The 23,561-nt window shown below is 63.6% G+C and overlaps 4 protein-coding genes across 7 annotated transcripts; 2 read left to right on the top strand and 2 right to left on the bottom strand.

Annotated features, from left to right (window-relative positions):
* Window positions 1–1,770: 1,770 nt before the first annotated feature.
* On the top strand, window positions 1,771–6,214 carry LOC138685072 (tubulin alpha-5 chain). The gene is made up of 4 exons (XM_069781178.1): window positions 1,771–1,902; window positions 3,520–3,742; window positions 4,246–4,394; window positions 4,602–6,214. Exons 1-4 carry the CDS (start codon window positions 1,900–1,902, stop codon window positions 5,571–5,573), a joined length of 1,347 nt encoding a protein of 448 aa, XP_069637279.1. The 5' UTR covers window positions 1,771–1,899; the 3' UTR covers window positions 5,574–6,214.
* A 568-nt stretch (window positions 6,215–6,782) lies between these two features.
* STK16 (serine/threonine kinase 16) lies at window positions 6,783–9,720 on the bottom strand. Its single transcript, XM_069781176.1, has 7 exons — window positions 9,590–9,720; window positions 8,255–8,474; window positions 8,042–8,175; window positions 7,846–7,966; window positions 7,670–7,765; window positions 7,481–7,602; window positions 6,783–7,391 (listed from the first exon to the last, which is right to left on the bottom strand). Exons 1-7 carry the CDS (start codon window positions 9,673–9,675, stop codon window positions 7,253–7,255), a joined length of 918 nt encoding a protein of 305 aa, XP_069637277.1. The 5' UTR covers window positions 9,676–9,720; the 3' UTR covers window positions 6,783–7,252.
* A 102-nt stretch (window positions 9,721–9,822) lies between these two features.
* GLB1L (galactosidase beta 1 like) lies at window positions 9,823–16,160 on the top strand. 4 transcript variants are annotated; one of them, XM_069781173.1, is made up of 18 exons: window positions 9,829–9,990; window positions 10,503–10,690; window positions 11,174–11,346; window positions 11,686–11,836; window positions 12,079–12,139; window positions 12,415–12,509; window positions 12,898–13,078; window positions 13,166–13,224; window positions 13,413–13,534; window positions 13,754–13,794; window positions 14,099–14,217; window positions 14,355–14,429; window positions 14,508–14,597; window positions 14,729–14,842; window positions 15,137–15,268; window positions 15,634–15,711; window positions 15,770–15,849; window positions 15,924–16,160. In XM_069781173.1, exons 2-17 carry the CDS (start codon window positions 10,577–10,579, stop codon window positions 15,827–15,829), a joined length of 1,665 nt encoding a protein of 554 aa, XP_069637274.1. In that variant the 5' UTR covers window positions 9,829–9,990; window positions 10,503–10,576; the 3' UTR covers window positions 15,830–15,849; window positions 15,924–16,160. The 4 variants fall into 4 exon arrangements, 3 of the variants coding, with proteins under 3 accessions (XP_069637276.1, XP_069637274.1, XP_069637273.1); XR_011324303.1 differs by lacking the exon at window positions 15,924–16,160 and having other exon boundaries at window positions 9,823–9,990; window positions 15,070–15,268; window positions 15,770–15,831; XM_069781172.1 differs by having other exon boundaries at window positions 9,835–9,990; window positions 15,634–15,849.
* A 219-nt stretch (window positions 16,161–16,379) lies between these two features.
* Window positions 16,380–23,502, bottom strand: ANKZF1 (ankyrin repeat and zinc finger peptidyl tRNA hydrolase 1). Its single transcript, XM_069781177.1, has 16 exons — window positions 23,426–23,502; window positions 23,008–23,139; window positions 22,601–22,710; window positions 22,117–22,219; window positions 21,543–21,727; window positions 21,155–21,270; window positions 20,715–20,868; window positions 20,267–20,489; window positions 19,969–20,070; window positions 19,609–19,785; window positions 19,381–19,494; window positions 18,667–18,940; window positions 18,077–18,188; window positions 17,786–17,953; window positions 17,608–17,678; window positions 16,380–17,011 (listed from the first exon to the last, which is right to left on the bottom strand). The coding sequence occupies exons 2-16, from the start codon at window positions 23,132–23,134 to the stop codon at window positions 16,891–16,893; spliced, it is 2,157 nt and encodes a 718-aa protein (XP_069637278.1). The 5' UTR covers window positions 23,135–23,139; window positions 23,426–23,502; the 3' UTR covers window positions 16,380–16,890.
* Between the last annotated feature and the right edge of the window lie 59 nt (window positions 23,503–23,561).

Raw genomic sequence — 23,561 nt, 5'->3', positions numbered from 1 at the left:
CCAGGTCAGGTGTGTGGTGAGTGCTTCAGCTCTGCTGCTGGTGCTGCTATGCTTCCTCCCAGTGCTCTGCTCCAGCTCCAGCTTGCTCCCCGCATAGGTAAGAGCCCTGTACCTGGGGGTTATGGCCAGGACACATGGCGTGCTCTGGGAAAGTGCCCAAACATGTCCATCAAAGCGACCTGAGGAGTGCTGATGATGTGATGGGAGAAGCACCTAGCTCAGGCATAGGGTCCTCTGTCTGGGAGCACCTCTGCCCACTCCCTGCCTGGCTGTGCCAATGCTCTGCCATAACCCTGGGACACATTGCCCCACTCTGCCTGCCCCAGCTCGTCTTCTGCATTGGCCCTGTGCTGAGCCCTCTCCCTGCCCTGCCTGGCAGTGAGAAGTCCAAACACCAGCTCCCGGCTCCAGCTGCAGACTGGAGATTTCTGTTACCCATTATCCAGCACACTGGGTCCAGAGATTAATTTTCCCTGCTTATCACTAATGCTCCAGCTACACTGACCCACAGGGGCTGTCCTCCCCTGCCCTCCTCCCGGCATGCACCCGTGTCAGCTGGAGGGGAAAGTGTGAGCCAGCCCTGGGCTGCATGGATTGCTGGAGCGCAGCCAGGCACTCGTCCCACTGTGCAGGGCTGCTGGCACTGTTCCCCATGCCCGTGACCAGAGTGCTGGGCTCAGACTGAGTGGTGCCTGCTGCTGTGCCAGGGCAGGAGTTGCTGCCCCTCACACTGGGCACTGCTCTGATCCGCTCCTTACCGAGGTCTGTGTGTGGGGCAAGGAAGGACCCTGCTCCTCCAAGGTAATCCCATTGCAGACACCTTCCCCCTGTGTCTTCAGAGACCTGACTCTGCTGCTGGAAGCATGCAGGAGTTGGAATTGTGCCCTATTACTTTTTTTCTAAAGGTTATCCTGCGCCTCTGATCTGGACCCTGCTGCAGAGGGACACAGCAGTGTCTCCTGGCATGCTACTGAGCAGCAGAGCCCCCATCCCCATGGGCAGGGAAAGCTGTGTGAGCCCATGCCCTGGCAGCAAGGACAGAGCCCTCTCCCTGCTGCAAGTAGCGTGCAAGGCTGGGGTGCTGGGATCTGCCTTTCACCCAGCCGGCAGCCAGGCTCGTGGTCTCCACATTCTCAGCAGCAGGATCAGCCCTGGCCCCAGCCGGGGAGGCTGTGCTAGCCGGGGCTCAAACGGAGCTGCTTCTCTGAGTGTAGTTACAAGTCATTAACAGCAAACGGGCTGCAATGACCCTTTTTTTTTTGCAACTGAGCTAGCCCCTCAGCCCAGATTTGTCGTGCTGATCTGCAGTCTCACGGAGGTGTGCGGCACTACCTGCCTGTCCCCGCTGGGAAAGAGGTTCCCCAAGTACTGATGGCAAAGTGAGGTTTGGGGGCACCCTGGGCTCCAGAGCCTGACACGTTTCTCCTCCTTTCTCTTGGTCTAGAGACCCAGGTGGTCTCGGGGTGTCCCTAAATCCCAGGGAGCCTGCAGTGTGGGGGAGCTGGTGGCAGAGCAGGGTAGGGGCTGCTGTACCTGCTCCAGCCCCCGTCCTGGTGGCTGAGCACCTCCTGTAACCCCTGAGGGCTGGAGCCCTGACCTGCCCGCAGCCTGGCTGGATGCCCCCCGCTTCCCTCCCGGCAGAGGAGGCAGAGCGATCCCGGTCCCTACACCTTGGGGGTCCTCCGCAGCCGGGAGGGACCCAGGCAGGCTCCCGCTCCCCTTGAAGTGAGTACTCCCGCCCCGCATGCAAATGTACCCAAATGAAGGGGGCGTGGCGGCACCAAGCCCCTCCCACCTATAAGAGGGCGCTGCGGCGGGGATTGCAGCAGCCGCAGCTCCGCGCCGAGCCGAGCTCCGCCGCACCGAGCCGCCGGGAGAGCCGGGACCCCCAGCCGCAGCATGGTGAGTGCGGGCCGGGCGGTGGGGCAGCGGGCACGGCGGCGGGGCGGGGGGCGCCCGGCAGCCCCCCTGGAGCACCGGGCACGGCGGAGCCGCAGCGATGCGCCCCCTCCTTCCCCGCCGTGACCTTGGACAGCCCCACCGGCCCCTGTCCGGGGGCAGCCGTGCCCCCCCGCCGCTTCTGCCCGCCCCCCCCCTCCCCGCCGCTACCGGTCCTGGGGGGCCTGGGTCCCCCCAGCCGCCGCAGCGGAGGGGGCGCTGAGGATGGAGGGGGGTGACCCCTCCGGTGTGGAACGGTGGCCGCGGACGGACGGGGACAGCTGCCGGGGGTGGAGGCACCAGCCGGGCACCGGGGGCCGGAGCTGGGCGCTCGGCGAAGCTCCCCCCGCGGCAAGCGGGCGCCCTGTCGGGGCGGGCGCGGGGGTCCCGTCCCTCCGGTCGGTCCCGTCCCGTCCCCCGGGGGTCTGGTAGCGGCGGAGCGGGCCGGGGCCGCAGTCCAAACCGGGCAATCGCCTCACTCGCCTGGGGCCGGGGCTATATTTAGCGGCTCGGGGGGGGGGGGGGGGCACACCGGGCCGTGCCAGGAGGCGCAGCGCCCGGCCCGCTGCGGCACTGACCGGGCTCTGCCGGGGACCCTGCCCCGGGCCGGCCTTCCTCCCGGCCGGCTGAGGCTGCCCCGGCCCTCCTCACGGAGGAGGCAGGAGTCCTTGTTCTCCCCCAGCGATGGACCGAGGCACAGACCCCATCGCGGCTCAGAGCGCTACGCAGTCGGGGAACGCAGGAGCGAGGAGCTCCGGGACCCCCAGGCTGAGTTGTAGTGTCCTGCCTGGGGGAGCGGGGGTGCCGGGAGTAGTGATGCGGGGATGCTAGGGCTAGCAGAGGAGGGATGCCGGGGTAGCGGAGCAGGTCTGCACCTGCAGGAAGGGAGCACAGGAGGCACACCTCCAGCTCGCAGCCTGCTCCTCGGCGCTTCTGCCCACCTGAGTTTTGCAGCATGGGGTTGGGACTGCATAGCTTGAGGAGTCTCTGTACTGCCTCGCAGACTACTGGGCTTCACAGACAGCCCTCCTCCGGCTGCCTCCCACTGCCCCCGCATTCCCAAGGCCCCTTGCCCCAGGAGGCTGAGTGCTAACCTGGCTCTGGAGCAGCAGGCAGAGGGGTTCCCCATGCTGGCTGCACCTCATGGGTTAAGCATGTGTCTGCTCAGCCCAGCACCTCGCTGGGCTGCCCTGCATGGGGAAGGCACTGCGGCTGCTGGGGAGCCTGGCAGGGTGGCTGAGGCAGGGGAGTTGGGCCAGGCTCAGCTACCTGCGCTGCTGGAGGACAGCCCCGGCCCGAGTCCGTGGGGCTGGCGGGTCCCAATGCCGGCTGAGTGCGAGGGACACCAGGGCCAGCTCCCGACCTGGCATGGTGCCTGTGCATGGCCAAGGGCAATGACAGCTGTGTGAGGACCCTTAGGGGCATGCGGGAGGCCAGCCAAGGGAAAATGTGCTCCCTGGGGTCGCTGGCTAGGGCAGGTCCCATGCAGGTGGTTGTGGGGCACTGGCACCAGGCAGAGTCCTCCCTGGGATGGGCAGGACAGAGCTGTGCCAGGGACTGACCCTGCCTCCCCCTCCCCAGCGCGAGTGCATCTCTGTCCACGTCGGCCAGGCCGGCGTCCAGATGGGCAACACCTGCTGGGAGCTGTACTGCCTGGAGCACGGCATCCAGCCCGACGGGCAGATGCCCAGCGACAAAACCATCGGTGGAGGGGACGACTCTTTCACCACCTTCTTCTGCGAGACTGGGGCTGGGAAGCATGTCCCGCGGGCCATCTTTGTGGACCTGGAGCCCACTGTGATTGGTGAGTGCCAGAGTTTGCACAGCCTGGGGTGCAGCTCTGGGTGGGTAGCAAGCGGCTGGTGCTCCTGATCTGCTGGCAGTATCCTGCACCGGGTTCAACCCCAGGGCCTTTCGTTCCTCAGGAGAAGCCACAAACCTGAGCACCAGCTTTTGTTCCTGAAGTGTCCTAGAGGCAGCGGTGCCGGTAGTCTCTGCTACCACATGTGCATGAAGAGAAACCAGCCCAACCGGCACGGCAGCTCCTGCTGTGCCGCTGCACACTGTGGGCAGGCAGCTCTGGATGGGTGGGAGAAGCTGAGCTCCTGCCTAGCGAGGTGGCAGCCACCTCCCTCTGCCAGAGAAACCTGATGCCCGTGGTGGCCCTGCTGACGCTCGGGTCCTTGGCCGTGCCCCCGGCAGGCGGAGCTGGGGCGAAAGATGGGTGCTCACACCCACTTGGCTGCTTGGCGGCCACTTTAAACCAACAGCCTCCACCAGGCTCAATCCTCCCCTGCTCCCTCCTAGATGAAGTTCGGGCTGGAATCTACCGCCAGCTCTTCCACCCTGAGCAGCTGATCACCGGCAAGGAGGATGCTGCCAACAACTACGCCCGTGGGCACTACACCATCGGCAAAGAGATCATCGACCAAGTGCTGGACAGGATCCGGAAGCTGGTAGGTGACCGCAGAGGGGGGACGTGTGCTGGGCTGGGCTCCAGCATCACGCTTGGGGGTGGGAGCATACTGCAAGCCCTGCTGTGCCCTGGGAGGGATCTGCAGCTGCCCACGGCTAGGCTGGACCAGGTCCTGAAGGACTTCTGAACAGTCAGACGTTCACAAAGAAATCCATCTCAGAGCAATCTCATGTGTCTCTCTTTGCAGGCTGACCAGTGCACAGGCCTCCAGGGATTCCTCGTGTTTCACAGCTTTGGAGGTGGCACCGGCTCTGGATTCACCTCCTTGTTGATGGAGCGACTCTCCGTTGACTATGGCAAGAAGTCCAAGCTGGAGTTCTCCATCTACCCTGCACCACAGGTCTCCACCGCTGTGGTGGAGCCCTACAACTCCATTCTCACCACACACACCACACTGGAGCACTCGGACTGCGCCTTTATGGTGGACAATGAAGCCATCTACGACATCTGCCGCAGGAACCTGGACATCGAGCGCCCAACCTACACCAACTTGAACAGACTCATCAGCCAGATCGTCTCATCCATCACAGCATCGCTGCGGTTTGACGGGGCCCTGAACGTTGACCTGACCGAGTTCCAGACCAACCTGGTGCCCTACCCTCGCATCCACTTCCCCCTGGCCACCTATGCCCCTGTCATCTCCGCAGAGAAGGCCTATCACGAGCAGCTGTCAGTGGCCGAGATCACCAACTCCTGCTTTGAGCCAGCCAACCAGATGGTGAAGTGCGACCCTCGCCACGGCAAGTACATGGCCTGCTGCCTGCTGTACCGCGGGGACGTGGTGCCCAAGGACGTCAACGCTGCCATCGCCACCATCAAGACCAAGCGCAGCATCCAGTTTGTGGACTGGTGCCCCACGGGCTTCAAGGTGGGCATCAACTACCAGCCCCCCACGGTGGTGCCGGGGGGGGACCTGGCCAAGGTGCAGCGCGCCGTCTGCATGCTGAGCAACACCACGGCCATCGCCGAGGCCTGGGCTCGCCTGGACCACAAGTTCGACCTGATGTACGCCAAGCGAGCCTTTGTGCACTGGTACGTGGGCGAGGGCATGGAGGAAGGGGAGTTCTCCGAGGCGCGGGAAGACATGGCCGCTCTGGAGAAGGATTACGAGGAGGTGGGCCTGGACTCCTACGAGGATGAAGAGGAGGGCGAGGAGTAGAGAAGGCCCTGGCAAAAAGGACCGTGCTCCTTCCCCGTGTTAGCTGCAGAAACCCTTTGCAATAAACCATTTCAGAGCCTCTGTGTCTCCCACTAACCCCCCAGCTGTATCGGTTTCTTGCCAGGTCAGGTGTGTGGTGAGTGCTTCAGCTCTGCTGCTGGTGCTGCTATGCTTCCTCCCAGTGCTCTGCTCCAGCTCCAGCTTGCTCCCCACATAGGTAAGAGCCCCTAGGTCCGCTCCCTGGGACTGCAGCAGACATCCCGCCCGCTCGCTGCTCCAGCCAGGGATGGGTACCGCTTCCTTGTGTGGTATATGGCCCCATCGTATATGGCCCCGCATTGTATCCTGGAGCTCAGGGGAGCACATTTGGCCTAAGCAGGAAAAGACCAGCGGCTGCTGGGGCTTCTCCCCATGTGCAGCCCGAGGGTGGGTGGGCTCATCTGGAAGGATAGTGGCGTAAGTAGTGGGAGCAGTCTGGCACCCCTGTCCCTGTGGCCACAATGTGGGACAAGGGGCATGCCCGGCTCTGCGGTGCAGCAGGTGCACCTTGAAAGGGCATCCAGTGCGGCATGAACCCCCGCGGCCGCTTTACTGCTGTGTTGTGGTGAGAGGATTAAAGGAGGGGAATGCTCCCTGTGAAACTGCTTGTCTGCATCTCTTTTTTTATCCCCCCCTCTGTGGGCAGCCCAACTGCTGCATGTCCCAGTAAGCCCATCCAGCCAAGGGTGCCAGCTGGGCTGGGGAGTATCCCCAGTGCTGGGATGGTTGTGCTGTCCCCAGGCTCTGCTTGCCCCCAGTGGAGCAGGGCTGCTGCCCCTACCTCCCAAGTTCTGGCAGCTCCCCAGCCTGGGCACCCACCTCCCTCTCCTTGGGCAGCTAAGAAGCTCTGCCTGTACCCCTACCACTGCCTGCCTGCCTGCGCTGCGTTGAGCTCCTTCCCGCAGTGCCCAGCCCTGGAGGCTCTGACAGCGGTGCCTGGCTCCAGCTACGGAGTTGCCTGAACTCCCATCAGGAGCGCGCTGGGGCCAGGGATTAACTTTCCCTGCTTACTGCTCATGCTCCAGCTGTGCCGCCCCACCAGGGCTGTCCCCTGCTGCCCTTCCCCTCCAGCAATGCTTGGCTGCTCAACCCTGACAGCATGCCCCCGCCCCCCCCCCCGTGCCCCTGGTGGGACCCCCTCCCTGCAGACGGACACGCCATGCACACCTCTGCAAGAACATCTTTTATTCCAAACACAAGGCAACGTTGGCGCTGAGAGCAGCAGCGGAGCGGGCGCTGGGTCCCCCCACCTTGCTTCAGCACCACACCGGGACCCGGACCGCAGCTCTGCCCTTGGTCAGGAGCGATCCTCCTGGGGTGCAGAGCTGTGGGGCCACGGCTGCCATCACCTGGGAGGTCCCACAGCATCCTCCTCTGCAACCCCTGGGGGGAGGCAGCGGCCGGTGAGGGCCCTGTGTTTAGCAGCAGGTCACACGTCCACAGTTCTGGGGCACAGACCAAGTCCCAGGAAGCAGCATCCAGGGCACAGAACACTCCAAATCCAACACACCTCCGGCACAGAGCAGCAGCTCTCCCCCGAGTGCAGCAATCCCCTCTGCAATGGCTCCGCAGGGACGAGGGCAGCTGCTTTTACCCTGGCTTGTCCTCGGGGCACATCGCCACCGTGGGGTGGGACAGGCTCAGATCTGCGTGGTGTCCTGTCCCACCGGCGCTGGTTGCAGCCCATCCAGCTGGTGGAGGATGTCACTTATGCTGGGTCGCTCCTGGGGGTTCAACGTCATCATGGAGAAGAGCAGGCGCTGCAAGGCAGCCGAGTACCTGGAGAAAAGATGGCGGGGGGGATGTTTCACGAGGCATACAGCACAGGGGCCTGCTCGGGAGCAGGGTCACCCTCCCCAGGCCCTCACCTGGTCGTGGGGGGCACGACAATGGGGTTCTGCACCGCCAAAGCCACACTGTCACCCTTCTGGAAGATGGCGTCGTAAGGGCCCTCTCCAAACATCATGCAGTACAGCACGCAGCCTAGGGACTGGAGCATGGTGGGGTCAGGGCAGCCCAGTGGCAGGGGGCTGGGGACCAGGGGGCTGGATCCTTACCCAGATATCTGTGCGCTCGTCTATGACGCACTGGCTTGGCACCGTGAAGAGCTCGGGGGCACGGTAGGAGATGGTGCAGCGCTGGGCAGCCCAGTCCTGCAGAGAGGAGGGTGAGGGTGGGGATGAAGGGCTTGGGGCAGTGACAGACTGGTGGGCTGATGTCCCAGGGCACCCACCTGCACAGCCATGGCCTCCTGAGAGCTGTTGACTTCGATGCGAGCTCGGTTCATGGAGCCCAGGTCCATCAGCACAGGCCGGTCATCCTCATCCAGCAGCACATTGGTGGGCTTGAGGTCCCTGCAGGGATGGATGTCACTGATCGCCCACTGGGCCCCCTGGCAACCCCCCTGGCTGGGGCTGCTGGCCTCCCACCTGTGTGCGTAGCCCTTGCCATGGATGGCTTGCAGCCCACTGCAGATGCCATGGAGGATGAGGAGGATCCGCTGCTCTGGCATGAAGGTCCCTTTCTCTCGCAGTGCTTCCACCTCGCGCCACAGGGTCCCTCCCTGGCAAACGCAAGCAGCTGGTCGCCACTGGCGCTCCTGGCGGCAAGGGGTTGGGGGCAGCCAGGGGAGCCCCCCTCACCTTCACATAGGGCAGGAGGAGCCAAGCTTCATGCTTGGCACCCTTCTCCACCATGCAGTGGGCCACCAGGCGCAGGATGTTGGGGTGGTCAAAGAGGCCATGCATTTCCACCTCGTGCAGGGCAGCCTGGCGGTCCTCCTTGTCATGGCACAGGATGCGCTTCAGGGCATAGAAGCGACCGTCCCGCAGCCCCTCCACCAGGTCCACATAGCTGAAGCCCCTGCGAGGAGCCGAGCATGGCGTGGGCTGGGTATCACACTGCTGCAGCACCCACATCAGGGCCCTGTGCCCAGCCTCAACTGTGAGGACCCAGGGGAGGGGGACAGAGGGCAGCGGGTCCCTGCACCCCTCTCCATCAAACCCCCCCAGGCATGTACGTTCCCCCCACTTTGGGGGCACCTGCCAGGCACCCAAAGCATTCACCCCTCTGCATGAACAACCCCACTGGACCAGTCACCCTCACTCCCGTGGGTCCAAGCACCCACTCCTGGGCATGACCCTGCCCAGGACCCCTGCCACCCAGCATGAGACTCCTCCTCCATGCACATACTCAAGCATCTCCCTGCTATGCTTAAGCACCTCCCCCACCATGCCCAAGTATCTCCCCCATGTCCAAACACCGCCTGTGCTCAAGCATCTCCCCACCATGCCTGAGCATCTCACACACCCAAGCACATCCCCGATGCCTAAGCATCACCCCAATGCCTGAGCATCCCCCTGTGCCCGAACATCCCCTATACCTGAGCATCACCTCCATGCCCGAGCATCCCCTGCATGCACACACACACCCCCCATGCCCGAGCACCCCCCAGGCACAAGCACCCCCCATGCCTGAGCATCCCCTGCACGCACAAGCACTCCCCAAGCCCGAGCACCCCCCCCAGGCACAAGCACCCATCATGCCCGAACAACCCCCCCATCCACAAGCACCCCCCCATGCCTGAGCATCCCCCCATGCACAAGCACTCCCCAAGCCCGAGCATCCCCCCGTGCCCGAACATCCCCTATACCTGAGCATCACTCCCGTGCCCGAACATCACCTCTGCCCCCGAGCCCAAACATCCCCTATGCCCGAGCATCCCCCCCATGCACAAGCATCCCGCCATGCCCGACCACCCCCCCATCCACAAGCACCCCCCAAGCCCGAGCAGCCCCCCATGCCCGACCACCCCCCCATCCACAAGCACCCCCCCCGCCCCAGCACCCCCCAATCCACAAGCACCCCCCCGCCCGAGCATCCCCCCCGTGCCCGAGCCCCCCTTATGCCCAAGCATCCCCCCGTGCCCGTGGACCCCTCACGCCCGAGCCCCCCCGCGCCCCAGCCCCCCTGCGGACCCCTCTGCCAAGCGGTGGAGCACGAGGTACCGCGCGCCCCCCAGGCTGACGGTGCCGCGGGAGCAGACGCACAGCGCCTGCCCCATCGCCCCCCCCGCGTCATCGCCCGCCGCCGCGCGTCACCCATTGCGTCACCCGCCGCGTCACCCACCGGGCGGGGCGCTGCAGCCTTCGCCGGTCCTCGGTGCCGCCGCGGCGGGGATCCTACGCTCCCTCCTCCGGAGCGGGCGGGCTGCGGGCGGCGGGGGGGGGGGCAGCGCCGAGCCCCGGGCTCGTCCCTCATTGTGACCGGGGTGGAACGCGGGTGACCGCGGCGGCGCGGCACCCCCCGGTCCCCGGCAGCGAGCGGTGGCGGTGGTAGCGGCAGCCGGCAGCCCCGCCGCTCCCCGGAGCTGGCCCCGGTGAGCCAAAGCCCTCGCCCGGGCGGGCATGTCGGGGGTGCAGGGGGCTGAGATGGCGAGGCTACCCCCCCAGCACGGCTCGTCCCCGAGGGCATCGCTCGCTCGCCCTGCCCTGCGGCACTTCCCCGACAGCCTCGTCACCAGCTCCGCCTGTCACCAGCTCTGTCCCCAGGCTCCGGCCCTCGGGCCACGGTCGTTTTCCTTTCCTTCAGACCGCAGCAGCAGCCTCCCCCCGCCCCGGAGCTATAACCGGGGTGTCCCATCACCACCCCTCTGGTGAAGCAAGCAGGCTGAGCTCCCTCGAAGGCATTTTTGTCTGGTGGTGACAATTTCACGAGGCTTCTTGTCCCCCTACTTGTGTCACGCACCACCCCGGGTAGAGCTGGCTCAGGCTGTGGTAGCACTGCCTGCACCCTGTGCCGGGTGGGCTTTGAGGGGGGTGATGCGCAGCTGGCCCAGGCACGGGGGACCAGAGCTGCTCACCCCCTCTCCCACGTTTCCCTCCCCGCCAGCTGTGCTGCTGTTCCAGCTGCCTGCACTTAGGACCTGGAGGAAGCTCCTGGCGCTGGTGGAGAAGGATCATGTGATGGTGGTGTCCACGTCCCCCTTCGTCCCCAATCCCGGGCTGCCGAGTGCCCAGAGAAGGATGGGGCTGCCCGCTCTCGCCCTGCTGCTGGTGGCAGGGCTCCTACACACGCAGGTTGGTTAGCAAACACGGGTGGAAAGTTTGGGAGAAGCTTGCGGGGCTGAGTTACGAAGGGTCTGCTGGGGCAGCTCCGGGATCCGCCTTGCTTTCCGCCCCTGTCTCCCTGCTCTTCCTGCTATGGCTCCCTTCTGCTGCAGCCCATGTCCTGCCCCAGTGTTCCACTTGCACTCCTAGCTCCCTGCCTGCCCTCCCAGCACCTATCCCCAGCAGCATCCACCCCCCAAAATGCCACCAGCTCAGCCGCAGGGTGTTTGATGAGTGAGGGGGGCCATCAGGTGGTGCAAATGGCTGCCCTGCTTGTTCCTCCTGCTCTCCTTGGACGGCATGGTACCTGCCTTGTCCCTGCACCGAGGATGGGGAGGGTCCCCCCGTCTCCCCCAGGAACCAGCCCCATCAGTCCCTGTCCCAGGAGCGTGGGAGGGGGTGGCTGGGCTTGGGGAGGGTCTGCAGCCGACCCAGCACTGCCCCCTCCTGCAGGCCTCCCCCCCAGCGCGCTCCTTCCAGCTGGATTATGAGGAAGACTGCTTCCGCAAGGATGGTGCCCCTTTCCGCTACATCTCGGGCAGCATCCACTACGCCCGCGTCCCACGCCCCGCCTGGAGGGACCGGCTCCTCAAGATGTACATGAGTGGGCTCAGCGCCGTGCAGGTGTAAGCGATGGGGACAGCCCTGACGGTGCACAGTCCACAGCTGCCGCGGCCCCTCAGGGTCTCTGGGGTCCCTGGGGTCCCCAGAGTAGGGACAGAGGCCAGAGTGTTGTCTGATCACAGGGTGCAGGGACCAGCCCTTGCCCTGGGCTGACTGGGACCCCTAGGATACCCCATGGGCACAAGCATGAGCCTGGGCTAGTCCCAGTCCAGTCCCAGTTGCCATCCTTGTCTTGGGCTGGAGGTCAGTTCCCAGGAGCAAAGGGACCAGCCTGTGGGATGGTTCCCCGTCATGCCGGGGTGCCCTTAGGCCCCATGTGCTGATCTCCCCTCTCGCCCCAGCTACATCCCCTGGAACTACCATGAGCCGCTGCCGGGGGTTTATGACTTTGCTGGGGACCGGGACGTGGAAGCCTTCCTGGACCTGACAGCCGAGCTGGGGCTTCTGGTGATCCTGCGGCCGGGACCCTACATCTGTGCGGAGTGGGAGATGGTGAGCCTCAGCCTGGCACAGAGGGGTGACAGGTGGTCTGGGAAGGGCACAGCGGGGTTGGCCCTTCTGGCTGGCACGCTGACTGTGGTGCCATGCCAGCCATGCCCAGGCTGCCGCCCCATGGGGCACGCGCTGCTCCAGTGCCGAGCATTGGCATTGTGCTGGCTGGGTTTCGGCTGTGTGCCAGCTCGGGCTGCTGAGTGGTTTCTCTGCCTCCCTCTCTGCTGTGTGTTTTTCTCCAGGGTGGCCTACCTGCCTGGCTGCTGTGGAAACCAGACATCATCCTGCGCTCCTCTGACCCCGGTGAGCCTCGTCACAGGGCTCTGGCCACCATGTCCTTACAGCCTGGTGCCAGTCCCAGCACGCCTGTCTCTCTCCACACACGTACCCAGCCCTGCATGCAGGGTCTCTCCCATCCTCTTCTCCATCTTCTGGGAGCCCCATAGTTTGTCCTCCACCTCTGCTTACCCATCGCGCTCAGCCCTGCCCTGTCTGCTCCATCCTCCTCTTAGCAGGGCTGGCTATGGGTGGGCTGGGGTGGATGCTGCAGCCAGGCTGAGCTGCCCTCTGCCACCCAGCCTACCAGGCAGCCGTGGACTCCTGGCTCCATGTCCTGCTTCCCAAGATCAAGCCACGACTATACCAGCACGGAGGGAACATCATCAGTGTGCAGGTAGGGTGCTATGGGACCCAGCCCCCTGCTCTGCCCTGGGTCATCTTCGGATGTGCCCCAAAAAGCCACCTGTACCCTGTAGGCGATGATCTCATCCGGCACAGCTCTTAGATAAATCCCTCCTGACATCTGGACCTGGGTTTAAATCCAAGGGCTGGCACTCTGGGGTACCCATCACCACCCCAGTTGTGGTTTGAGGGACACTGGCAGAGCTGGGCATTGTGGGCGGGCTGGAAGGTCATTCTCAGGACCCACCTGGGGGCTGTCATGAACATCTGATGATGTTGGGAGGGAAGGGGGGAGCTGGGTGCTTGTCCCAGTGGGCGGTGGGACCTGGCTGCAGCCCTGCCATGTCCATGCTGGGTGCTGGCCCCTGCCCTGCTCGCAGGTGGAGAACGAATATGGGAGCTACTACGCCTGCGACTATGGGTACCTGCGGCACCTGCTGGGCTCCTTTCGGGCGCTGCTAGGAAGCGAGGTGCTGCTCTTCACCACTGATGGCACACGGGCAGAGGAGCTGCGCTGCGGCACGCTGCAGGGGCTCTACGCCACCGTCGACTTTGGGCCAGGTACCCCTATGGGGGAGGAGGAGGAGAGGGCATGGGGGTCACTGCTCCGTCCTGCTCCAACCCCCCTCCCTTGCTCCACCTCTGCAGGCTCCAATGTGACGGAGGCATTTGGTGCCCAGCGCCAGGTTGAGCCGAAGGGGCCCCTGGTGAGCTTGGCACAGGGACCATGGGGGGGGATGACCCACAATGGCTCTGGGGAGGCAGATGGGTTGGGGGGGGATGAGGCAAAGAGGGGTGCCAGGGCCAGGCTGCAGGAGAGCAGGGGGGGATGTGGCTCACAGAGGGGTGCCAGGAGCCCCAGCTCCAGGCAGGTGACTGTCCCTTGTTCCCCCAGGTGAACTCCGAGTACTACACAGGCTGGCTGGACTACTGGGGGGAAGCGCACGCCAGCACCAGCTCTGTGCGGGTGGCCCGGGGGCTGGAGGACATGCTGCAGCTGGGAGCCAGCGTCAACATGCAAGTAGTCAGCTGGCAGGGGACACAGCCTGAGGGCGGTGATGCCCTCCCCTCTGCCAGCATTGGAGCAGGCATCACTGCTCGCCTAAGTCCTGCAGGGCTTGGGCAGGGGGAGGCAGGCAGGGCTGGGACTGCGGGTGCAGCAGGGAGGGGGCAGTGCCTGGTGAGCCCCTGCTGGGTCTGTGGGGTGCTGACAGGGCTCCCTGGGGTGTCCCGTAGGTACATGTTCCATGGGGGGACGAACTTCGCCTACTGGAGCGGTGAGTAGGGCCCTGCTCTAGGGAGAGGGGGCACATTGCGGGGATAGGGGGCTTTCCTTGGCCATCCCTGAGGAGCCTGCTTCAGGCTCCTGTTCTGTCCCTGGGGACAGCATGGGCTGACACATACCCAAGGGCCCCTGCACCCAAGCTTGTCTCCCCCTGGGGACTCCTTTTGTCCCCCAGCAGGGGCTTCCAGTTCTGGGTCATGCCCCTCCCATTGCATTGCAGCCAGCCTGGTGCTGGGTTCCATGCCATGGGCTCTGCCAGAGCCCCTTCCTCCAGCTCCCATCGCTTCCCTGGCCAGGTGCTGACTTCAAGGACCAGTACAAACCAGTGACCACCAGCTACGACTACGATGCCCCCCTCTCGGAGGCAGGAGACCCCACCGAGAAGCTGTTTGCCATCCGCACGGTCATCAGCAAGGTGCTGAGTCTGGCAGGAAGAGGGGGACAGCACTGGGCATCACTGCCTGTGCCAGGGAAGTGGGGACACAGGGACCTGGCAGGGCAGGGGACATCTCCCTGCTCACCCTGGGGGGCAGCTGACAGTTTGCTGTTCAGTTCCAGCCCTTGCCAGTCGGTCCGATGCCACCTGCCACCCCCAAGTATGCCTATGGTTGGGTGGCCCTGCGGAAGGTGAGTGCCTGCCCCGAGGGCTGTGCTGTCCCTGCCCAGCACTGCCTGGCTGCACAGCGCCCATCCCTCTCTTTGCAGTATGCCGACCTCCTGGATGTCTTGGATGTGCTGTGCCCCTCTGGGCCCATCCAGAGCCAGTTCCCCCTCACCTTTGAGGCCATAAAGCAGGTGAGGGGCTGGGTGCAGTGCTGGGGGAGATGTTCCTAGGCTTGCCTGCCCTGCCCTGGCTCCGGAGTGGAGGAGCCGGGCTTGTCTCCAGGCCCATTTCCCTTTCTGTGCCAATCTGTTGTGTCCTGCAGGTCCATGGCTTTGTGCTGTACCGCACACAGCTGCCCTGGGATGTCCTGGACCCAGCCACACTGGGCGCTCCTCCCCACAGCATCTGTGACCGCGGCTATGTGATGCTGCAGAAGGTGAGGCTATGGGGGCACAGCCATCCCTGGCCCAGCCTCTTGGTGGGTTGTAGGATCTACTGGCAGCAGGGCCATGCCCTGCCAGGGTCTTGAGGACAGCCAGGGTGCTGAGAGCCACACTGAGCCCTTGTGGGGTAGCCCTCTGACCTGAACTTGTCCCCTCTGGGGGCAGAGGGCAGCCCTGGGCTGGTTCTGGGAGAGCAGGCACCAAGATGCAATGCTGGCAGGCTGCTGGCAGTGACTGGGGCAGTGGGATCCAGGGACGGGGCAGCAGTGCTGACCCTGTGACTGCAGGAGTACCAGGGGACGCTGGAGCGGGATGGGCAGACAGCACTGCACGTGACGGGCAGTACTGGGGACACCCTGGATGTGCTCCTGGAGAACATGGGCAGGATCAGCTTCGGGGCCAACATCAGTGACTTCAAGGTGAGGGGAGAGGGGGCCCTGGGACTCTGGAGGAGATGGCCCAGGCACCTGTGTGGCCAAACACCCCCCTCTCCTGCCACCCGCAACAGACCCCAGCCACAATGCAGCCACCCCCAGACCTGCTCCCTGGTTAATCTCACACCATCCCCTCCCCTGGTCCTGGCAAACCCACCAGGACCACAATAAGGCCATGAGATTGGCACCCATCTCAGTTACACTGCCATGGCAGCCAGGGCCATGCAGCCTCTCTGAGGGGATCCCATCCTACCACGACTGCTGTGAGGGGAATGTGCCCTGGGGAAGCCAAGCATCCTCCTGCCTGTGGCAGATCCTGCTGCCTCATTTTGCCTGCTGCTCCATCTCAGGGCCTGCTGGGGAACCTCTCCTTGGACTCCAGCCCTCTCAGGAACTGGCTGATCTATCCCCTGGCCATAGACAGTGCCGTCCAGCAGGGCTGGCCCCATGCTGTCCCACCGAAATCAAGCAGTAGGGGCAGAGCAGGGCCAGCCTTCTACACTGGGACCTTTGAGACCCCTGGCATCGCGTGGGACACCTTCGTGAAGTTCCCAGGTTGGAGCAAGGTAAGGCGGTGCATAGCTGGGAGAGGGAGTGAGGGTGGAGAGTGGCACAGTTCAGTCCCATCTCCCTCTTCCAGGGCCAGCTGTGGATAAACGGCTTCAACCTGGGCCGGTACTGGCCTCTCCGCGGGCCCCAGCAGACCCTCTTTGTGCCCGGCTCAGTGCTGCACGTTGGCCGCCCCAACAACATCACAGTGCTGGAGCTGGAGGGGGCACCCTCTACCCCTCTCTTGCTCTTCCTTGACCGACCCCTTTTCAACAGGACCCGCAGCCGCAGCACTGCAGCCACAGAATAAACATAGGGCTGCCAGGCACTGGCATCGCCTCTCGGTGGGGATGCAGAGATGGCAGGGGGCTGGTGAAGCACAGGGGCAAGCGGAGGGTCTGCAGGGCCCTAGGAAAGCGGCACACGTCCTGGCATGGACATCCAGAGCTCCTGCCCTCCTCTGGGGCCAGGCAGGGTCTATGCTAAGGACAAAGGGGCCCAGGATTGAGCTTGTTTTGCATATTAATACCACACTCATCCCAAACAGTTCCAGTGCTCATGCTGACTCTCCCCCCACCTAGGGGGTCAAGGCACCTCTTTATTGACAATGCAGGCAGAGGAGGTAGTTGCTAACATGATACAGCTGAGACACTGATGGCATCGAGGAACGGGCAAAGCACAGCCTAGAGGGTGCCTGCAGGTAGCTCGGAGCTGCAGGGGCCAGTTATGTCAGGATCTGTCCCACTGCCATGGGCAGCGGCCTACAAGGTAGCCATGAGAAAAGCTGGCAGCAGGACCCCTGGCTGGAGCCAGGCCACAAACCAGTCCTGGCACATCACCCACTAGCACATGGGGACCTCTCAGTTGTAATGTCCCCAGAGTCACCTCCCAGAGTGACATTCTTGCCCAGAGCCTTGCCAGAGTTGCCCCGGAGAGCGACATGGCCAGCTCAGTCCCTCTCACCAGTGCTGCTCCACAGGCTCTCCCTCGCTGCACAGCCAGTGCTCAGCCGTGTCTCCACCACACTGGTCCTTGGCAGGTGGTAGCAGTCCCCAGCCTTACGTGTGGCCAGCCCGGGCCCGGCGGTGGGTTTGCAGGCAGGCCGTGGAGCAGAAGGAGAAGTCAAGGTAATGGAAAGGGATTCGGCCCAGCAGGGACTCTCCACAATGCCAGCAGCGGCTGCAGGAAAGAGCAGAGGTGGCCCTGAGCGAAGGAGACACTTGCAAGAGGGTTAGAGGATTCGCTGCCTGGGCTGTGGCACAAGACACCAGAAGCATGGGGGAGCTGGTGTTCCTCTGGTCCTACAGGGCTGATGTGATCACCCAGCAGCCTGGCAAGGACATGCTCCCTGGAGGCGATGCTGCCTGGGAGCGTGGTGTGAGGGCACGTTGAGGCAGGCTGAACATGGGGGAATTTGGTCCCCTATGGGGTTATAAAGCCCCTGCCCAGAGCAGCACAGGCAGGGCTGGCTGCCCACAAGCCTGTGGGGTGGCATAGGGAAGGGACATGGGATGTGGGTTCAGTGACAGGGGCACAGGAGTGGCTGGGGGTTGGCTTGCTGTAGATCTGGCTGCAAGTAGACCAAGTCATTCTTTGCAAAATATTTCAGGGGGGCAGGGCAAGAGAGAGAGAAAGCTTTTACACAGGCACTACTGGGAATCGAGTGGACAGGAATAGCTTTAGACTGGAAATAAGAACTAGAGCAAGAAGAGCAGGGAACAGCTGTGCTTATGTGGGAGAGTTTGTCTGCGGAGCCGTGCTGCCGGGGCTATTACCTGATGTTGGCAAGAGTTGTGCCAGCGTCCTGCCGCTGCGCAGCCAGCCTCTGCTCGGCAGCCAGCGCCCTCTGGGGAACAGAGAGACAGCTTAGCCCCTCCAGCTCCTGTGCCCAGAGCCCACCACATCGGCACTGCCCCAGCCAGGCTGGATCCCCTTCCCCATGCACAGCCTCACCTTCTCCCTGTCGGACAGGGCTGCGAACTGTTGCTTCTCTCCCTGTTCCTGTTCCCAGCGCTGCCTCTCCTCCCGCTGCGCCTGCTCCCGCTGCTTCCGCTGGGCTTTCTGTGCCCGCTTCTTCTCTAGCTTTTTGGCCTCCATCTCCTGTGTCAGGGGCCCTGGCACCTGGGAGCAGAGGGCAGTCAGCATCTCCCACTGAGCCAAGGGCAATGGCATGAGTGGGCGAGGGGCGCTTTGCTCTGGGGTCCCCCAGCCCCTGGAAGGCGAGGACAGAGGGCAGGCACCCACCTTGGCACGGCTGTAGTCGTACTTGTCTGGATGGTCCACCATGAACTTGCGGAAAGCGTTGCGGGTTGGTTTGTCAGCAGAGACGCAGTAGGGGGTTCTGTCCTGCCTGTCTCTGCAAGATGAGGATGACCAGCTCACCCTGCTGTCTTACTGCCTACATCCCACTGGGCTGTGAGCCCAGCAACTTCCCAGGGATGTCCAATGGGTATTGCAGGCCAGGGTATCGCAGCCAAGGAGGGGAAAGTTGCTTCTCCCTACACCAGAATCCCCCAAATTCTCCCCTTCTTGCATCTCAAATGCCCTGCAAAGGGTGGTCTCATCCCTAACCTCTGAAATGTCTACCAATAAACCTGGGAGCACTATGGGGCAGTGCCTGCCTGCTGCTGTGCCAGACCAGGCAGGCAGAGAGAATGGTGGTTCAGCTCTTAGGCCTCCCGTAACAAACCCAGACATCTTGGCTGGGAGAGACCAAGCCTGGCTGTCCCAGGACAAAGCTGGCACCAGTCTCCCGTGGCTGAGACAGGAGGGAGCTGCTGGGCTCCTACAGCAGGGGCTGTGCTCGTCAACCGCTGGGCACCCTGTGGCCATACCTGAGGGCAGGGTCCGCCCCTGCCTCCAGCAGCAAACGCACAGCCTCAGCCTTCCCTGCCTGTGCTGCCACATGAAGCAGGGTGCAGCCACGCTCATCCATGGGCTGGTTGAGCAGGGAGCGGGGCATATCCAGGGGCTGTGTGCCCTCCCCATCCTCGCTGTCCTCTGGCAGGCCCCCACTCTCTGGCACACCCAGGAGGTGCCGCAGCATCCCCACATCCCCCGTTTTGCAGGCAGTGAACAGGGCATCGCGGAGCTGGGTCTGAGGGTCTCCTGTGAGGGAAGAACAGGAGGGGAGTCTGATGGCTCCCTGGGCAGAGCGGTGCTCTGGTCTGACTATGAAACACATACAGCGCAGTTAAAGTATTGTCCTGCTAGCTGGATTTGAGCACTGCAGGATCTCCAGCACCTTCAGAGTCTGTGACAACATGCCACGGCATTGCTGGGCACTGCTGGCAGCAGCCAAGCCCTCTCCTGAGATAAGACCCACTCCAATCTCCCCAATGCATCTGGCTTAGCCAGGTGCTGCCTGCCCCCCCAGAGCCAGCTACTGCTCTGAACACACAGCGCCCTTGAAGGCATGTGGCTGCACTATAGCCATCCCACACCCAGCTGGTCTGGGCACCTGTGTGACAACGTGCTCTTCACCCTGCTGCAAAGCCACCAGCAAATGGGGCGGGCATCCACCCGTCCCAGCTCTGGACCCCACTTACTATTGCCCCAGGGAAGGGGCTCAGTCCCAGCTTCCTCCTGCAGCTCCGTCACCAGCTTCAGGCCAGGCTGCCCACACTGGGTACCATGGCACCCTGTCTCTTCGGCACAGGGCCCTGCACAGGGAACACATGGTGAGGAAGAGGGCCAGGGTCAGCCTGCACCCCAGCCGTGGCAGTCCCTTCCCCAGTGCCTTCCTACACTGTCCCCCGCCAGTTCTTCCCCTTCACCTTTCTCCACCTTCTTGTCCCGCTTCTTCCTCCTTTTGCGGTTTCGCTTGGGCATCACTTCAAACTCCCGGAGGTCCAAGGTCCCTAGTGTCACTTCCACAGTCTCCAGTTCCCCTGCAGGGCTTTCCTCCTCTTCTTCTTCCTCCTCTGGTGCTGAGGGGGGTGATAAGACAGGGGCTGAGGCCCCCCACATAGCACAAATCACTCAGGGCTCTCAGCCAAGCACACCCTGCCCTTCTGCCCAGCACAAGGCCACACACTACAGATCCCCGCTGTGGTGCCAGACCCTGTCACGGGGCTGTAAATCTGGTCCTGCGCCATAACATCAGCCACCCTTGCTTGCTCCATGGCTCAACTCACCACTTGCGTCCTCCTGCGGGGGATCTACCTCTGCTTTCTGCCGCCTCTTCTGCCAGCCTTTCCGGGGGGACCCAATGATGTCCTCCAGTGGCGTGTCCTTCCCTGGGCAGCAAGGGTGCTCCTGTCATTGCCTGGGGACAGGGAGCGCCCCATGTCTCCAGGAATTGAGGGTCGGAGAGCCGGCACCTCAACCCCATAGGGCAGCATCCCCTAACACACATGGGATTACACGAGGGACCATGTCACCCCACCTGCTCTGACCCACAGGCACTGGGTCACTAGGGCTGGGCCGACTCACCATACACCTGCAGGCTGGCCAGTGTGGCATGGACTCGCAGCACCTCCTGCAGGGTGGCCCTGCGGGTGCTGAGGGGGATATGGCAGATGCGAGGGTCACCCCGGGAGAGGGCCGGGTTCCTGCTGCCAAAGAGCAGAGCACGGTTGTGGCGTGGGGCCCGGAGAAATATGCGCTGAGCTTCCTTCAGGTGCTGGGCCCAGGCTGCCAGCAGGTCCCGAACATCCTGGGGAGGAAGGGGAGGCACCACAGGGTCCTGAGCGCACCGTGTGGGCACAGGCAGGTCTGGAGCAGGGACGGACCCAAAACAGAGCAGCCTCAATTGGGCCCTGACCCTCTTCCAGAGCTCACACCCTACCTGTGCCCTTCAGCAGTGGTGCGGTACCACCCCACAGAGCCAGCCACGACCACATCTCCCTGCCGAGAGCCCAGTGCTGTGGCGCATCCTCACCTTGAGCAGTGCGGCCTCATTATAACGCCGCAGGGAGGCTCCAGCTGACCTGGGTGCTGACCCTGGGGTCTTGGCATCCCGTAGGCCCTGGGCTGTGCCCTGTCGGGCTCGCACCGTGTAGTGGTGGAAGGTCTTGTGCTCTTGCACCTGGGGGCTGCAGAGAGGGGCAGACATGAGCAACGAGGCCCCATGCATGGAGAGGTGGAGAGCTGATGCTCCTGGGACCCCAGAGGTCTTGTGGCTTGCCCCTGGAGCCCTAAAGATTAATACTTCTCTTGCAGCGCAACTGGGCTTAAACAACTCTCAAGCAAAGACTAGGAGCTGGAGATGCCCAGGGTAAGCACTGCGATGGAGGAATAGGGAGGGGACGGCCATCCAATGCCTAGCCCCACTTGTCCTTGCCCAGAGAGGCAACCCCACGTCTGTCCCCCTGGACTCACCCACGAAACACAGCTCCTGCGAAGTGCCCGCCGCCCATCATTAGCACAACCCAGCACGTGGTCGCACCAAGGCTCTGCAGTGATGCCGTCAGGTTCGCTGGCTCCTCACTGCAGCCCTGAGACAGAGACACCCCTGCTAGCACCCACAGGATCACCTTGTTACCTCTTGCTGTTCCCTGGGACAGAGACCAGCCCCTCTTCTGGCACCAGAAGCAGGTTTCTGGGAGCACCCTGGAGCCAAAAAACAGGCCACCAGTAAGCCTGGGGAGCTGACCTGGTATCAGAGACCACCCCTCCCACCATGGGATGTGAGGGACTGTCAGGCAGACATCTCCACACCAGTGCCTTCTCTGAGGTCTCTGTCCCAACAAGTTGGGCTGTGACTTGCCTTCCCAATGCCCAGCACGCAGCGGTAGGCGGAGATGAGCTGGCCCTTCGCATTGCGGAGCAGCACCTTGTGGGATCGGGGAACCAGAGGGGTTATGGGACTGTCGCTGGTAGAGGGCAGCAACTCCGATTCACTGCTTGCATCGGAGCTCTCTGAGTCAGACCCTGAGATGCTGGAAATGTCACCTGCAAGAGAAGGAAAATGGAGCAGAGCAAACATTAACCAACAGCTTCCCCAAAACTTTGCAGGTGGCTCCAAGGGCCAGCTCACAACCCCAGAAATGTCCTGTCTGATACCCTGCATATCACACAGGGGCTGTGGGCTGGGATATAAGGCATTTGGGGCTCTGGATCCCCAGGTATGCATAGACATGGCTCAGATAGAACACTCCTTTCTTCCCATAATAAGCCATCAGGGCTCAGAAGCAGTGCTGAACCCCCAGGAGACTCCCCAGAGGCAGAATAAAGGGACCCTGAGCAGCAGGGACAGTCAGGGGCTTCATTCTTGGACAGAACAGACCCATCAAGATAGCTGATGGCCTCTGAGCTCTGCTGGGGGCCACCCCGTTCCTCACCTGCACGGGTCTTCTCCTCAAACACTTCTACTGGCAGTATCTGGCGCCCCAGGAGTCGCTGCTTCAAGTTGAAGCGGTGCCAGTCAAGACGGTAGTGCTCAATCTGTGGAGGAAAGAGATATGAGCTGGCAGGCTCTTGGTGGTCCATGGAAACCCCTGCCACCAAAGGCCCCAAGCTGCCAGACCCCAAGGGCTAAACTGATGCTGGGACCCTGCAGTGATCCTGACTGGAAGACTGTGATACACTAAGGAGTTAGCCATGTAACAGTTAACCTGAACAGGCACAGGCCTGTGCTGCATGTACCATCTACCTCCAGTAAATGACATTTTAAGTGGTAACAGGCAGGGTCCGAGTGCCAGATCCCAACAGGATGTGGGCAGCAGAGCTCTGGAAAGCAGCCAGCGCTGGGCTGCACCGCAGCAGGACCCTGCCAGCCATACCAGCCTCACTCCTACCTCACGCTGGCTGCTCAGTCCCACTCACCTGCTCCTCCCGGCTGCCGAACACCTGCCCGCACGTTGAGCAGCACATCCGCTCCGGCACCTCGGGGACCCCGTGGGCCTTCTCCTTGCCACTGGCACCTGTGGGTTTCTCTGGAAGAAGAAGGGAGGGCTGTGCACAGGCAGCTCCCCAGGCTGCACTGCAAGGAGTGGGGCCTTTCTCAGTCATCCAAAGAGCCCTGTGGCTGTAGAAGGATCTTCGGGGACATTGGGGTGCCTCTAAGGAAAGCCCATTTACCCACCCACCAGGCAGCTCCCGTGGCCAAGCTCCAGGGCGGCCACCCAAGCTGTGCTGGGGACAGAGCTCCTCCTTCCTGACTTGGGGCTGGCAGACATGAGCTTGGCCAAATACTACCTCCCCCCCCACTGCCCCCGCAGAGCCCCACGCACCGTGGCTCAGTGGTGCCGGCTCGGCGGCCCACCCATCCGCAGCAGCTCCGGTGACGAGGGTCAGCCCGTGCAGGAGGACGCGGTCCTGGGCGGCCTCGAAAACCGACCTGCTCTCCGGGGCCGGCATCGCTCCTGCTCCCAGCGGAAGGGACAGGGCCTGAGCGACGGGCCTGACCGGGGGGGTGGCGGCGGGAACCGGCCGCGGGTGACCGGACGGGCCCCCGCCCCTCCCCGAGGTCCCTCTCCCCGCCTGCCCCGGGAGCCCCCGGGGTTCCCGCCCCACGGGGCTGCCCCCCTCCCCCCGCCCGAGCCCTCCCGCGACCGCTGCCCCCGTGATGCCCTCCCCGTCCAGCCGTTACCCCCGCGACTCCCCCCCCGCCCCTCGCCGGTAACGGGGGGCGCGCGCCCCGTCACTCACGTGTGGCCGCTGCCGTCCCGACCCGGAAGCGCCCCTCAACTCCCACACATCACATCCTCCCTCCCTACGGACCGCCGCTAGGCTCAGCCCAGCCTCCCGCCCTTCCGCCTTCCCATTGGCCGTCCCCCGTCCCGCC

Source organism: Haliaeetus albicilla, chromosome 4 (genome assembly GCF_947461875.1).
Source record: "Haliaeetus albicilla chromosome 4, bHalAlb1.1, whole genome shotgun sequence".
Lineage (NCBI taxonomy): Eukaryota > Metazoa > Chordata > Aves > Accipitriformes > Accipitridae > Haliaeetus > Haliaeetus albicilla.
The sequence above is the reverse complement of the archived record's forward strand: the minus strand, read 5'-3'. Positions and strand labels throughout refer to the sequence as shown.

Excerpts from the sequence above, each read along its gene's own strand:
- STK16 (XM_069781176.1), bottom strand. The coding sequence starts at position 9,675 with ATGGGGCAGGCGCTGTGCGTCTGCTCCCGCGGCACCGTCAGCCTGGGG. Across the intron at positions 7,766-7,845 it reads AGGAGGCCATGGCTGTGCAG|GACTGGGCTGCCCAGCGCTG; the intron begins GTGGGTGCCCTG and ends TCCTCTCTGCAG. Across the intron at positions 7,392-7,480 it reads GTCGTGCCCCCCACGACCAG|GTACTCGGCTGCCTTGCAGC; the intron begins GTGAGGGCCTGG and ends TCTTTTCTCCAG.
- GLB1L (XM_069781172.1), top strand. The coding sequence starts at position 10,577 with ATGGTGGTGTCCACGTCCCCCTTCGTCCCCAATCCCGGGCTGCCGAGT. Across the intron at positions 13,079-13,165 it reads CACCGTCGACTTTGGGCCAG|GCTCCAATGTGACGGAGGCA; the intron begins GTACCCCTATGG and ends CCACCTCTGCAG. Across the intron at positions 14,598-14,728 it reads CCTTTGAGGCCATAAAGCAG|GTCCATGGCTTTGTGCTGTA; the intron begins GTGAGGGGCTGG and ends TGTGTCCTGCAG.
- ANKZF1 (XM_069781177.1), bottom strand. The coding sequence starts at position 23,134 with ATGCCGGCCCCGGAGAGCAGGTCGGTTTTCGAGGCCGCCCAGGACCGC. Across the intron at positions 22,711-23,007 it reads GCCGGCACCACTGAGCCACG|AGAAACCCACAGGTGCCAGT; the intron begins GTGCGTGGGGCT and ends TTCTTCTTCCAG. Across the intron at positions 19,495-19,608 it reads GGACAAGAAGGTGGAGAAAG|GGCCCTGTGCCGAAGAGACA; the intron begins GTGAAGGGGAAG and ends TTCCCTGTGCAG.
- LOC138685072 (XM_069781178.1), top strand. Across the intron at positions 3,743-4,245 it reads CCTGGAGCCCACTGTGATTG|ATGAAGTTCGGGCTGGAATC; the intron begins GTGAGTGCCAGA and ends GCTCCCTCCTAG. Across the intron at positions 4,395-4,601 it reads TGGACAGGATCCGGAAGCTG|GCTGACCAGTGCACAGGCCT; the intron begins GTAGGTGACCGC and ends CTCTCTTTGCAG.